Raw genomic sequence first — 15521 nt, forward strand, 5'->3', positions numbered from 1 at the left:
ATCATACTTTCCTTTTGGGCTGAGTCAGTTGTGCTTAACCTGGCTTTGTCAGTTCATTGGTCTTAGTCCAGATCTCTAAATAAGAGTATCACTTAGATCAGTGTTGCTGTGAAGTGCAGTCCAAGGTGTGTCTCTGTGCTTATGTCTAGAGAGGCCTTTGCTAATTCTCAGAAGGGTTCAGTGCTTTCAGCATTGTGCTGCTCTTAACTGTGTCTCTGACTTCTAGAAACTCCTGGGACACTGGCTACATAAGTTGATATTTGCCCATATAGTCTGAATTAATTTGTCTATGCAGTCTGTTATGTTTTAAAGTGTTACCTTTCTCACTTTTTATGTACATTTGCATGGCAAGTCTTTTTTTTCAGACCACCATCATCTTAAAAGTAGATGAGTGGGAACTGCCTGCATAACAGAGCTTGCTTGACACTTGGCCTTGACAACTTATGTTTGGTTAGATTTTTCAGATGACTCAGGAGCATAAGCAAGATCATGGGAGAATAGTACTTGCCTTTTCCTGCTGGTGGGTGTCACTGACTCAGTCCATTAAGTCCCCATTTCTCCTATCTCACCATGCTTTTTAATTTTCAGAGTTATTTCTGTGAGCTGTAGAGATGCGTAACATCTGACACAGTGAAAGTTACAATATAGTTAAACATTTAGTGGAAAATCAGGTCTAATTGTAGCTGGTGTTCATTATGCAGCTGTGCATGTCAGTGAAAATACTGTAGAGAGTCACTGTCAACAGAAAAGTTGCTCTCCTTAGCAGCTTTCGATCTAGGTAAGATGATTGCACAGGATGCTTCCCCATTTCCTGGATGCACTCTAAACATACTAATTTTTTGAAGCTTTTTATTTAATGTTTTCAGCATTTTTGATCCCTGTACTCCCATAATCAATTAAAAGATGTATGAGGTTGTTGACACATTGCTGTTAAGTGTTTCTGTTCTCGTTTGGTCTCACACAGAGTGTGAGCTCTGTGCAGTGGAAGGTCTGTTTAGTGGAGCCAGGACCAAGTCTTGAGAATCCCGGTCCATAGATGGCTAGCACTTCCTTTTATCTTGGAAGCCACAGAACATCTCACATTGTGGCTATGGTCTTCATTGCTCACTGAATGCAAATAAAATATTGCTCTTGCCTTAATTGCTTGAAAGACATCTCTCTTTATGTTGTGTCCTCTCTTTTATGCACTTCAGCTTGAGTTTAGGTAGCTTTCAGTCTCTGGTAATATTTTTGGTGTTGAGGGATGCTTTTTTTCCTGTGATGTAAGAGGTTCTACATCAGCTCTTACAGCTTTTAGTCTTGTCCACATATTCTGAAATTATATTTGTAGTGCATTTAGAGGTTGCCCCTTGATGAGAATCCATCTTCTGGATTGTGCAATGGAGCTACAGTGCAATTAAGTGATAACAGAATTTCTACCAAGGCTGGTGTAGCTTGAAAAGAGAGGCTGGTCATAGGGGGAAGACATTCCCATTAAAGATGAATGTACATGGTTCTCCTTGGGCTTGGAACTAGATGACTTCTAAGGTCCCTTCCAAACCAAACAATTCCATGATTCTATTTTCTTTTCCTGATGGTACTTAGGAAACTTGAAATTACTTTAACGCTCGTGTCAGGAGCTGTCCCTGTGTTTGTTATCTGAATGTGTACAGTGCCTGGCACTGGGGATGATGCTAGTGCCAGTGGAGCCCTGTGGTCACTCACATGTCAATTACAAAGCAAAGTAAAGTAGCATGAGAGGAGAGCTCAGGATTTTTAGGAACTATGAGATCTTCCCAAAGATTGCAATATAGAAAACGTGAGGATTTGGTGGATAAGGTGTCCTAAATTAAGGAACATCTTGTCATCATTTGACTTGCTTGCTGTTAGAGGAACTCATATTTACTGTAGATTGAGCCCATTGAAGGACAGCACATTTGGGTTTGAACTGGTCTAGTTTGGTCTCAGTAGTGCTTTAACAGGCACTGTCCTGGAATACCAGCTGTGGTGCTATTTGGTAAGTTGGCAAAGTGGGAACATAGTTTCTCAGATTGCTAGAGCTGTGGGTCTTACTGTCAGCAAGCACAGAAATGATGAATGTAGTTCAGACTCTTTTATCAGTGAGACAACCACAGCCAGTTATTTTTAGCTGTTCCTGCAGTTTTTTACACTGCTGCTGTGGCTGGATTTTGAGCCTAAGGGTTTTAGATCTTCAGATTCAGAGCCAAAAATCCTGTCCCAAGGCTCAGCAGCATTGGGCAGATCCTTCCTGAAACATCTTATTCAACAGACTGTTGAGGATGACCAACAGCCAGATCCTCAAAGCTACTTTAGCAGGGAGATGCCTAAATGTTTTTGTTTCCTAGGCCCTGAACTCTACAGAGCAATTGTAGCAGGGAAGGTGTTACAACACCTTAGATTGATACAGCTGCATTGGTCTGTGCTGATTAATACGCAAACCTTTGCTTTCAGTGTGATTCTTTTTCTAGGAATGTTGGATATTTACATGTAAACCATCTATGTGTGTTGGTGTTCATATGTAAATATGAAATGTTCCATGTCACACTGTTCTGTGCCATCTGTGCCTTAGTTTATCAGGCATGCTAACAATTTGTACACTTGGTGTTGACTTTTCTTTTTCCCTTAACGACTCTGTGCATGATCTTTTAAGTTTTGTAGCTGCATCTGAAGAAATTATTTTTGGGTGAGCTGAGTGCCAAGGCTCAACCCCCAGCCTTGGGGGTTGAAGTTGATCATACCCAAGAAAAGCTACTTGTGCATCTCTACATTGTTAAGTGAGACCATGACATCAATATCCCAAATATAAGCCTTGTTCCAAAGAGTGTATTTGCTCCTTGCCACTTGTTCACTTTGCATTGCCTTTCACACTCTGTCCTCTCATGGTTTTTATTCACATAAATATTATGTCCTGTTTATAGTTTTAACTGTGTGATTTGTGCCTGTGCGGTACATCGTTAACACCAGGAATTTTTTGTCAGTTTTTTCCCCACTCACGTAGAGTCAGGATCAGGAGTGAATGTTGTTTGGCAAATGTGGACTGTTCTTTACAGGAATAGGGCTGTGAAAATGGCAAAACCTGGAAACTTCCAGACTTTCTTCTTTCCTCACAAGACTTCTAGGTGACTTGAGCAACGTGTTTCTATTCAAATGTCCAGTTTACACCTTTTTTATGCTTATTTTTCATTGTGCAGCTCATGTTTCAGATTGTAAATTGGTTAGATGGTCATGACCTACAAGTCAGCAGAAAGAAAACCAAGTCTAATCACAGGGTTTGGGTGCTAGTTCTTTAAAAATAACAGGAAACTATATATTTGGTATCTCTTTATGCCTAGCAGATTTCTTGGAGGACAGGTAAAGGCTAGCTGTGGAGTAGATGGCAATATTTGCCTTCATGAACTTACTCTGAATAAAGCTCTTTCTTTTTCTTAGGACTATAAGGGGAGAGAGTTTCCTTGGGACTTGCTATTTTTTCAGTTCTAAGTAGCACTTTGATGCATGTCATCTATTTTGGCTGTCTTGGAGATGTTGCGAGGCCAATAGGATAAATATAAAATTGTATTATATGGTCCAGGGACTGCAGAAATATTTGGCAATATTTTCTGGGTGGATTTTAGATCAGGTTTCAAACAGACACAGTGTGTTGCTGTAGCCCACACCCCAGTATCTGCATGGAATCTTAGTTTTCAATTAATGCCTTCTCATTTCAAATACTGCATTCCCTCTGTTCTCCATTGATCAGAAATAAGAACGATCAGCATGACACCAGCTCTGTCCTGCATGGTCCCACACATCTGTAGGAGAGAGTCAGAGATCCTCAGAACATCTGGCAGTGGCCACTCTGCCTGTGTGGTGTGCTTTAGACTGCTGCCAGTAGATCTCTGGGTGAGCAGGTGACTCTTTTCCCTTTTCATTCAGCACCAAATCGATGCTGTTGCACGCTATGGTGCTCCAGGGCTGCCTGTTAACATCTTCTAATGATGCCAGTATCTACTTCATTAATGCATCCAGAGTCATTAGCAGACCAGCTGCAATCTAGCTAATAATTGCATTTTGTCTATCCAGCTTCCCCCTCAGAATAACAATCAGTGTTGTTTATAATTGTTAGTTCCAGAAGACATCAGAAATCTTGCAAATTTGATCTTACTGCAGTGCTGAGACTCCAGATGAGTCCAAGGTCTGTGTGTCAGTGAGACAATGGAGTGACCTGTGGCATAAGAATTGGAACCTGGATTTGCTGACTTCTGGCAATTTTCAGCATTCTTTGTCAGGTTTTAGAACCTAATCTTAGTTGGCAATGATCACAGCACATCTTCCTTTTCAATGTCAAGGTTTTCTGCTCAAGTTGGTTTATTTTTAAATTGCATTAATTCCGTGGAAAGTTTAAATGAATAGTCACCCAGCAATTTGCATTAATTAAATCATTTTCAAGTACTAATTAGAAGAAGTGTGAAGAGCACAGTAAGTATTGAAGCGAAACATGATTTTGGGTTAAAGAAGAAAAAACTGACAGTTTCTAGGAGTTCAAAGCATTATGGTCACTGGAAGGTTTTTGATTTTCTTATCGTGCTCCTTCCATGCCTTGGAAAACAACAGAATCAGTTTTCAGTTTAGTTTATGCTTTTTTTGTTCAGCTGCCATTTCTAAATTGAAGTAAACAATTGCATGACTAGAGTAAATAGAATTTCACTCTAAAAGCTACAATCAGAAGAACTGAGTAGCAGGATGCTAAAAATAAATGGGTGTGTTTAAATGGACTCTGAGGTGCTTTTTGCTTGTCTGAGAGTTTTGGAAATTTATTGCATTGTGATCACTTGCATAGAGGGCTAGTATTTCCTGTTCAGAAAAAAAGGACCATGTTCCAACACCCTTCTGAATAGTAAGTCACAGAGTACCAGCCAGGTGGTCATCTTGAAGCTAGTGGTACTATTACTGAGATAAAGGTGGAATAACCAAATTTTCTTTTATTTTTTTCTTCCAATAGGAGTTAGTTATAAATCCGTGAAAATAAAAGGTAAAATGTATCTAATGATTCTTTTGCTTTTACCTTAACCGAAAAATTCCTAAGCTTTTTTATGGGCAAAAGAATCAGATTTTTGGTACACTGACAGCGAACAGCTTGTCTACAAATTCTTGCATCATGAAATTAGAAAAACTTCAATTTTCTACTTCCCTGAAACGTGGAGTAGTGGCAAACTAGTCCACAACTGTAGACATCTTTATTCTAAGTTGATCCAGCATGGGCCAGGTCATTTAATTGTTATGTGCTGCGTTCTTTCTGTTCATGAAATGGTTTAAAAATTAACCTTTGTATAATGCTTAGCAAACTGCATCTGGATTAAATATTTTGAGAAAGTTAAGACCATTCCTTTTCCTTATTGCCATAGTGAAGCTTAAGACTTCCCTTGAGGAAACTGTTGGCCCAGCCCCCATCTTCACTTGTTTCCCAACATGTCTTTACTGCTCTCCAGTGGAAACCTTGGGAAAAATCTTATCTATACTGAAGTCAGTAGAAATAGACTGTTTTCCTTACTGGGGCAAGGATTTCCCTCTGGAGCAGAGCTGTTTTTTGAAAAATTGAGAAATTAAAAAAGCTTGGAGCCACCAAGCCGAGCAGAAAAGCCATGAGGTCTGTCTACAGCAGTGTTTCTACATGAGGTTATTTGTGGATTTTGTAAAAGAACTTATTATCTAGGTGGTGGTTTTTTAAATGCTTCCCCCTGCACAAGTCTGGAACACAAATCATACGTGTTTAGTTCTTTGTTTTACATTTGTTTCCTTGTAGTTTCTGCCTCAGAGAAGGTCTTATTTTCATTCTGAGACACTCAGAAGTTGCCTCACTGCCCTTTGAGCAAGAGTCTGATCCTGCAGCTAGCTCAGTAAGAGTCACAGCTCAGACAGTGAGCTTTTAAATTCCTGGGAGCAACGACCTCGGTGCAGCGGCTTGGAGTCTTTCACGTAATAAATCTGACTGTTTCACTTAGCTTCTTTTTGTTAGAGACAAACTCAGCAGTGTACATTGGGAGCACTTCCCTTGCCATTGTGTCTGCATTGCCTCAGGAGCAGAAATGCATCTGTGTAAATAAGATGCTTGCTGACAGTATAAATTATGTAGTGGCTTCTGGTTTTGTGTATGTTGTTTAGAAAACTGCTCTTACGGATGTTTTTCCTCCATTCTGTTTTTTCTTCAGCCTTTCATTACCCTAAGCTTAATGTGTCCCAGTTGATGAAATCTTCCTGGGTGAGAACAGGTATGTATGGTCTCTGTGAGTAAGTAGAAGTGCAATTAGTTTTGGTAGTGGGATAACTAGCCTGCATAAATATCAGTAGCTTCGGGGTGCTGTGTTTTTATGAGGTAATAATATGTCTGAGCTGAATAAATTCTAAAAGCAAAGGCCCAGTGACCTGGAATATCTGGGAAATATAAATCCCTGGTCTAGAATTAACCACTGAATTCCTTGATATGCACACAAAGCACTTTTTGTCTATAAGGCAGTTCATTCTTAGTGAAACAGCTCAGACTGTCAGGCATAAAGTATTTACTCTGCATGTTGTCAATATGCCACATTGATTTTTAGGTACCTATTTTAAGTGAAAATTAAAATTTTATTTGTGTGACACTTTGTACCAAAACATGCCCAGAATAAAATAGAGTGAAAATAGATGAATTCTGAGTACATAAAAGAGTTGCATCACATTTCATTGATCTCTTCTGATTCGTTCACAGAAGATCCCTCCCACCAAAGCCTTCTGTAATTTATTCTGTAATTTACGGATGTGCTTGAGCTGTCACATTTAGGTGCTCAAAGGCTGTTGAGGTTGCCTCCCTGCTGTAGGTCTTACCTGCTGCTTTTAAGCCTGACTGGTGAGGAGGCTTTGCTTACCAAACTTGTTCTTAGGGTGCTGGTGCCCCACTGGATACACTCTTGTCTTCCTGCAGCTTTTATCACGTCTAGTTCACCTGTTGTATAGACTTGCTCTTTTTTCCAGGTTTCCCTGTCTCTTCCCACCAGTCACCACTTTACTCTTTAAGCAGGAAACCAAATTGCACCTCAGTTTCTGATGCCCACATGGTTTGTTTCAGAGAAGATTGATTTAGAATTTCAGATAATGCTCACTGATGTGGAGAAGCTCCTATGTGTGTCTCGTAACCAGTGGCATCCTTCCTTAGAGATTTGTGTTGGCTTTTTTGGCTCCACCTGCTTCCTCTCTTGCTCAGCCTTAGGTTTGTCCATTGCTGCTGAAAATTCCCTTAGCTCCTGCAGTAAAAAAAGGGTTCTTCCAGCTCTGAAATCACATTCCCTTGAGTTTTGATAAACTTCTGCCTGGAAGATTTTGAAAGCCAATTGCAGCAACTTTTTTTTTCTTTTTTTTCTTTTCTTTTTTGCTGCAGAGGAATTTTTTGTAGTCTCAGTTCTTGCAGAATTCTGGGAAGAGCTGGTAGACTTTGGCTGGGTCATTGCTTTCAGTGTTTTGTATTATAAGGGTAATGAATAATGACATGGGAAAATTATAGAATCTATGCATGTAAAGATTTTTAATATCAAATTACCCAGATATATGTGCATGTATCCCAGTAGTCATAAACAGCTGGGATATACAGTGTTCTCCCTCTGTTGTAGAATACAATTCATGCTATTAAACATAATTTATTGATACTGAAATCCAATACCCAGGCAAGAACAGTTTTCTGCTTGGTGTATATAATAGCCTTAGGTCACTGTCTGTTTTGCTATTTAATTCTGAGATGCTTAGTCTGTGAATTTAGAAGACAGATACTGTTGATCTCAGTGAGAAATCATGAAAATGTTTCCTTTTTCTGACATCTGCAGTGAAAGCTTCAAATTGAAAAAGTGGCTTTAATAGATTTGGTTTAAAAAAATTAAAAAATTAAAAAATTATATTTAATTGATTTTATCTAACTGGTGGCTTTTTATTAAGCTCTACACTTAAAAAAATAAATGTGGCAACACAGAAAAAACAGCTTTTAAAAAATACATGTATTTTTAGTGGAGGAGAATTAAAACTAAATTTATTTGATGCAGTCAGCAGTGAGTTGGTTTGCTGTCCTGGAGGATTGTTTGATTGGATCATTTGAATGACTACTACTCCATTCACTCCACATTTCTCTAACTGGATGCCATCTTGCTAGTAAAAGTCCACCTTTTTTTTCATCTTCCTTCAGGGATTCCCCTCAGCATTAGCTGCCCCAGTGACCCAGGGTACCTGGTTGCCAAGTGAGCAGGTCTGCAAACCATTTTTTTTATGCTGTGATTGGCATATTTGTTAATCTTATATGGGGAAGTTGCACTTGAATACACAGTTTCATTCATGTGCTGCTGTTCTTCTTTTTCTCAAAGACTCTGAACCCTTGCCCTCCTCATCTCCAGCTCGGTATCACTTCTGAACACAGCACTTTTGACTGCAATTAGTTGAAGCAGATGATTTAGACTAAGTTTTTTCTTTTAGCAGTTTTTAAAAATTCATTGAATGCTCATGATTTTATGCATTTTTAGAATTGAAATAGTTTCCTTGTTATCCTTTGTCTGTCTAGCCTGGTTAAAGTTCCAAAAAAATCCTCTGCCTGAATTTTTTTCCCCCAAATTAACCAAATGTGTCCCTTTTCCAGCAAGTAACCTCCACCTGAACAGGTCAGAATTGCCATTTAAATACAGTTGCTCTCGAGTTATCCCTGAGCTGTCCCAGGGCAACTCAAAGCTTGTAATTGAAGTTGAGGAGAAGAAACTGAGAAGTTTTACTAATGAATTTGTTTTCTTGGGCTGCTTTCTGTGCCATGCAGTTCTGCTGGGCGTGGTTGACCAGCGAATTCAGGAGGAAGTGTTCCGGGCCGAGATGGAGCGGAAACTCGCTCACCTGTTCAACGAGGCTTTGCTCAGAGGCAGGATCTGGAGACGAGCCAGTTTTGCAGGCAGCAACATTGTGCAGGTATTAAGAGGATGAAAAATATAGGATAATAAATTACTGAATTAGTTAACATGAGTGTAAAAGTTTTGAGTTGAGAAATATAACTCAAAAGCATGTGTCACCTTTAGTTAGTTGGTGATACTTGTGTTTTGCACCTAAAATATGGGTCTTCTTTCAGGCACCACATATGTCTTTTAAGCTAAACATAACAAATGCAAATAACTGATTAAGTGCCTACTAAAAATTTCTGATGGCTTCTTAGAAACAGCAGTGAAAGTTGTTTTACCAACGTCTTTTTTTAAAAATGTTCTGTCTTGTTTGGCTTACATGAGGCGCCTACAAAAGGAGACAGGATGATCATCTGAAAAACATTTACCTCCTGGGACAGCTGCTTCACAGCTCTGTGATGTTTTGGCAGTGGTATAGAAATAGAAAGAATTGTGTGTAGCTTGGTGCAGCAGTAGAGAGTAGTACATTCTACCCCTTAACTTCTTATTTGTCGCAGTACTCCTGGTCACAGGGTTGGATTTCAGGTAAAAATGATTAATCATACCAAATTTTGCACACACAGCAACTTCTGTTATCTGGATTCCAGTGCTGCTTTAGAGTTTGAGTCACAGGTGGATTTATTCACATAAAATCTAAGAAGACTTGGCTATTTAATTTAAAGTTTTAAATTCTGATGTGTTCTTTTTAATCAGTTCAACAATCTGAAAGCCAAAGTACTTTTTTAATGGCTCATCTTCTTAAAAATTACCTTTTCCAGCTAATTCATTGACAGTTGGTTTATCTCCCAGATGCCCTTTTTGCATTTCAAACCTATTGTCTTTATTTAATTTAATCCTATGGCTTTTGCTACCACTTAAATTTCCAGATGTTGGGATATTCTTACTTCTGCTTTCCTGTCTCAGAAACATCTGTTTCAGTAATAGAGATTTTATTTTATTTTTCTTCTGTACAGCTTTGAATTGCTGCAAATAGGTGTCTGCTTCAGATCTCCTATTCCCAACACCTCTTATTGCACTTTGTTGATTATGCCTTTGTCCTCCTTTTGCATGTAAATTAAACAAATATTCCTTATGTTGCTAGTGAAGATACCACAGCCTATAAAATGTGTATGTTTAGATTATGGTTTTATGACTTTGCACAATAAAGCTCAGGTAGTTTATACTTTCATGTACAAAATTATGGGCACATCCTTTTTGGATAAGGAGTGGTATTTTGGAAAGTGAAAATACAGCATTTTTCTTTTGACTTTGTATTACTGGGACATGAGGTCTGCAGCTCGTATTCCAGACAGCACTGCTGCTCATTTATGCTACTTAATTAGTGCAAAGAGCCTGCCAACTGCTGGCTTTGGGCAGAGGAGGGTTCTGTTCATTACAGTCAGCACATCTCACCATCACAGGGCTTCTCCAGGTGCTCCCAGCCCACCCTTTCAGGTAGGGTTAGAGTTGTAACAAAGGAGATGTGGAAGGAGGGAGGCTGAAGAGAAACCTTGCAGCAAAATTTGTGTGCTGGGTCCTGTTTTCCTGGCTCACAACAGCAGGTACCTGCAGGTGCCATAGGTCCTTGGTAGCTGCCTTGGCAGGATGTTCAGGTGTGTGGCAGGTGAGACAGCCTGAGAGGCTGTGGTGTGCAGCTGCAGTGATGCACCTGGTAGTGGGCTCCAGGCTGAAGGATAGTTCCTTTCAAGGATGTTCCCCTTTTGGCTGATAAGATCCATAGGCATCTGCCATATACCTTTTACTGCTGTTAATTCTGTTCCTCTTAGCCAAGTTCTGTGTTTGTATCTTCTGGGAGAGCTAATAATGTTTCTTGTGCTTCACATTCAGATTTTCCCGTATATATTTCTTGCACACAAATCACTGACTGCTGTAGTAGAGCACAATGAAGTGAAAATAAGAAAAAAAGCTGCCAGCACCAAAAGTGTTGCTCAGTTTTAACAGAACACATATGTATATCCATTAAAGACTAGGCTCACATTTCACTTGCCTTGTGACCCTCTAGACCAGAGTTTTTCCTGAGGTGAAATATATTTATAATGTATTGAAATGTGACATTTCTAAGCTCTGTGGAAAATCAGATGCAGGTCAAGAGGTGAAGCAATTATTTGTGAATGTTACTGCAGGCATGTAAGTTTCCTTTCACGTGCTCAGGAAATACAAGTGATACCTTTTGAGGTTTAGATTTCATTTCTAAAGGCATGTGTTAATACTTAAGAATGTTAAAAAGTATGCTTTAAACCTGGGCACTGAAGAAGAGCTTTGGAGGGTACCCAAATAGTAGACTTTCCCCTCCTGTTTGGCTGTCTGTACTGTTAACAGGTGGCACTCCATGATAAAAAGAAAAAAAAGCCTGTAACCATTATGTACAAAAACCCCTCTGAAGCCTCACACCTGGTTGTTGTACTTCTGATCATTCCACTGATTTTTGTGTGACATTGTATTAATGTTCCACAGAGTAGGCCATACATATTTTCAGTGTGCATCTTCTGTTGCTGCAGATTTGAAGGCACCTGCTTACTATGGCTTGCATTGCATCTGCAGAGATCTGTGCTGGATTTATATTTTAATATCTAAAATATATATTTTATTATACTGTAGTTTACTGTAATAATTCTCATTACATTTTTTTAGGAATTAGAGGGCTTAATTGTAGTTTAAAAATACACCAGCAGCTAATAAAAAAAATAATTTTCCTTTATTTCTACATGCTTGGTCCTTTGAACCTAATAGAAAGTGAAAAGCTGATCCTAGTAAATTAAACAAAGAGGAATGTTCTGATTTAAAGAACATGCTAGGCAGCATTTTAGTTGCAGTGTGTGTGAGGAGTAGCAGCTTATGAGAGAATGCAGTGACTGAATTGTGCTTTTCGTTAAGGCAAAAATTCATTCTCGTGTTTTTCTGCTGACAGCTTGTGTGTCTCTCCTGGCTGAGGAAAGCCTGTCTTGCTGTGAGTTTTTAGGTTTATAAATAAAGCCTTTGGGCACTGCTGCTGCTTCACCTTTTCCTCTGAGGCTTTTTGCTCCTCCAGCAGCCATCCCAGGCAGCAACTGACCCCTCTTGTCAGGTTGCTCACAGCCTGCTTGTACCTCTGTGTGCTGACCACAGTGCAGCTTGAATTAATTGCCCAGACACTAAAATCCTACTCCTCATAAGACAGAAAGAGGATCTTTTCTGATTATTTTTTTCCCCGTATGATGAAGGAAGGCAAGAAAGGAAAATCATCCTCCTGCACGAGCACTGGAGATTGTGTGTGCATATCTGCTTGTTTCTCAGTAGGGCTCATGCCTTCCAGATCCTGGAACAGCTCCCCAGGGCTTCCCTGCTCCTGGGGGGATTGCTGACCAGGACATCCCACTGGCTGGCCAGGACTCTGAGAATGCCTTGGAAGCTTCCCCACCACTTGTATTTCCGTGCCTGAAATTACCAACTAGATTTTGTTACCAAGGCAACTCTGTTCACTGACCTATGATATTCACTTGAAAACACTTTTTAAATTAAATTTACTGACACCTGAACACAGTAAAACCTTTCCTCTGTGGAGGTTAAATGCACATCTAGTATCAACAAAGATGCTATCATTTATGTACACAGGAGATGAATTAGTCTTTTTTTCTTTTTTTCCCTCCCTGACTTTCTGCCTCCTGCATTTAAAATTCTTCTATCTCTTCCCTCCCTATGCCATCTCTCACTGCCAAAGTATAAATGTAAAATGCTTAAATGCTTCCTTACATGTGAGCTGCTTTGCTGGATGCCTGGCAAATAGTATTTGTCTCTGCTTGCATTCTTATCATTCTCAAGGACACAGACTAAAGCAGCCTGAAGCTGCACAAAGAGTATAATTTGGAACTATATGTCATAAAACTTAGCATGCAGGAACTCTGTAACAAACAGGCACAGTGACTGTCTACCTCAATTCCATGACCAGATTTAAAAGAGTTCACACCCAGTATGCCATTTCCTGTGTTTTAGCAAACTCAGAGGCTAGTTACAAAAGTCAATAAGTAAAATTTAGATGAAAACTGAGGTACTGCTGTTGTCACAGGTACTGGGTATATGTACAAGTCTGATTATCTTGTATCTGCTTCCAGACTACCCTGCTAGTCACCAGCTTTCCCAGAATAGAAATCCATAACCATCTCCCCATGGTTTTGAAATTTTGTCTGCAGCTTCTCTCTCTGAAGCTTCTCTCTCTGTATGGTATGAGCAGTCATAAAATATTGTATATTCAGAAGAAATTATTTCAGATAAAATTTAGCTTAAAAAGGTGAGTTTAGTTCATCAGCACTAGCCTTCACCTCAACTGAACTTTTTTGTGCTTGTTCCCCTGTTCTCTGTACTGTGCTGAAATACCTCCAGCTACTTCTTCCTGTCTCCACTCTCACTGTTCTCACTCATCCCTGTTCCTCAGAATAGGGAGCCAAATGCTGTTGTCTTTAATTCTGTGTTAAAATTTGTCCAGTTTCCATTGTGACAACTTGCACTGAAATCTTGTCCTTCTTACCCTCTGCCTTTTCTAAAGGCAGCTGTGGAGAAGTTCCTTTGTTAACCCACACAGGCAGCTTGGAACCATGACCTGATTTGTGTAACACACATAATTATACTCCTTGGATTCTTCACAGGCTTTAAAATACAAGACAGCTCAGTTTAAGAATTTTCTAATTTTCTCTGATTCTCTGGCTATGCACAGAGGGGTTTCATAAATTTCAAACTAAGAACACATTGATTTTCAGTCCCACGTGGCCTTTCAGCTCCCTCACCCTCCATGTGAGTTAGGTGCTGTTTGTGAAGGTTTCATCTGTGCTGGGAGCACGTACCAGTCTGTATACTCTGCTGCTCTGTGCACTGAGACCAGGCTGTGGCAGCCCACCTGGAGCAGATGTAATATAATACAAAGCTGTGGGCATTTGTTAACCAATTGTATATTTGAGGTCAATGGAGCTAGATTTAGCTTTACAGCTGCCACATATGTGTGTTGAAACCTCATTTATTGATGCTGTTTTGTTACCTTCAGTCAGGGATTTGTTTTCCCTTAGCTGGTAGAAGAGGGAATGGCATTCAGGTGAGCCCCAGCATCATTTAATGGGTCCTGGTATCAGCTCTTGCTGTGTTTCAGAGACCTGCACATTTTTCTGCTCTCTTTGCATCAAATATGGCTGACACTGAACATTACTTTTTGCTTTCGCTTGATTTGTCCTAGAAGATTTTTATGACAATAGTGCTTTCTCTCATTTTTCTCCCCTCTTTTTTTTTTTTTTAATATATATATATTTATATATACATCTTGCTGTTACCATTGCTGGGAAATGTTTTTTAGGACATGTTGACTTGCTGTTCCCCAGAACCAGAACATCATTCCTGTTGAGCTAGAAATTGTACTTCTCTCCTTCAACATGATTTGTTTAGTTGGAAGCTAGGAAAGAAAACAATATAAAGATTTGCTTTTGTAAGCCTCACATGCAAACATTTGTGTGTTTGCTTTACTTTAGGCCTGTGGGCAGTTTCTAAGATAATTTATTAAATGTGTACCTTACAGCATAAGGATAATTCTGAAGGAAGCAAAATACATCACTCTATTTATGTCAATTCCTTCCAGAGCCCTTCAAAGTCTTTTAAGAAAAGAAAAAAATCACTACAGAATGCCTTCTACTGTTTATTGTCCTAATTCTAGTTTGAGCTCACCATTGCATGGTAAATGGTTAAACAGAGGAGAATTGTTATATAAAAAGATGTAATTTTACAGGAATTCAAAGTTATGTGGTTCTCATATGCAATGTAGATGTTAGAGAGTATCTACAGGGCTTCCTCATAGCTTGGATTCCTTTGATTATTAATGTCTTTAGATGTAGGTAGGAAGAATTCCTTCCCACAGCATCCAGTGCATTCCTTCCTGAAGAAACGGGAATGCCAAGGGGAGCTGTGTGGAGGATGAAGGTGGTTGTGCAAGTGCTGAGGTTGAAACAGAGCAAACAGTTTTATTTGATGCTAACAGAATATTCACCCACATAGCTGGTTAACATTTAGAAAAACTGGAGCAAAGAGGTGTGTGTGTTATGAATAACAAATCCAAGTTAGAGTGGGTATTTAGAGAAGGGTAAAGTGCAGTCACACTTCTTCTAACCAACCATTGCTAAAGGCAGTAGAGGCTTCAAGGGTGGCGCAGTGTTGGCATCTTTAGAGTGAAAGCAGTTCTCTTACTTACCAGATGTGTACATTTTTAGGGTACAGCTGTGGAGGGGGGGGATGGGGGAAGGAAAGGTTAGCCATAAAAATGTATTTTTTTAAGGGATCACTTCCCTTGAAATTTTCCTGTCAGTTACAACAGGAGAGAGAGAGTATGAACTCTTAAGACAAAATGTGTGGGAGCTCCAAATAAATACAACTTAAAATGTAAAAGCTTTGCAATTTCTTTTCAGATTGTGAACGTGTCACGCTTAGTTGGTGTTGATAACCCTGTGGAGCTGATCTATTTTGTGGAGGACCAAGATGGGGAGAGACTGAGTGCTCTGAAGTGCTCAGACCTGATGAACAGAGTGGACATCCAGCGGGCTGCAATCATCCTTGGGTACCGCATTGAGGGCAGCGTTGCACAGC

The 15521-nt window shown here is 39.6% G+C and overlaps 1 protein-coding gene across 4 annotated transcripts in view; it reads left to right on the top strand.

Moving 5' to 3' along the window:
- Window positions 1-15521, top strand: part of KIAA1549 (KIAA1549 ortholog) — a 141718-nt gene that overhangs the window by 81604 nt on the left and 44593 nt on the right. For all 4 annotated transcript variants that reach the window (XR_009486444.1, XR_009486443.1, XM_059845877.1 and 1 more), the window contains exons 7-9: window positions 6189-6248; window positions 8798-8943; window positions 15344-15521. Coding sequence is in view for 2 of the 4 variants with exons in the window: in XM_059845877.1 (XP_059701860.1) it covers window positions 6189-6248; window positions 8798-8943; window positions 15344-15521 (384 nt within the window). In the remaining 2 variants the exon portion in view is untranslated. The remainder of the gene's footprint in view (window positions 1-6188; window positions 6249-8797; window positions 8944-15343) is intronic.

The sequence above is a fragment of the Haemorhous mexicanus genome, chromosome 5 (assembly GCF_027477595.1).
Source record: "Haemorhous mexicanus isolate bHaeMex1 chromosome 5, bHaeMex1.pri, whole genome shotgun sequence".
Classification (NCBI taxonomy): Eukaryota; Metazoa; Chordata; class Aves; order Passeriformes; family Fringillidae; genus Haemorhous; species Haemorhous mexicanus.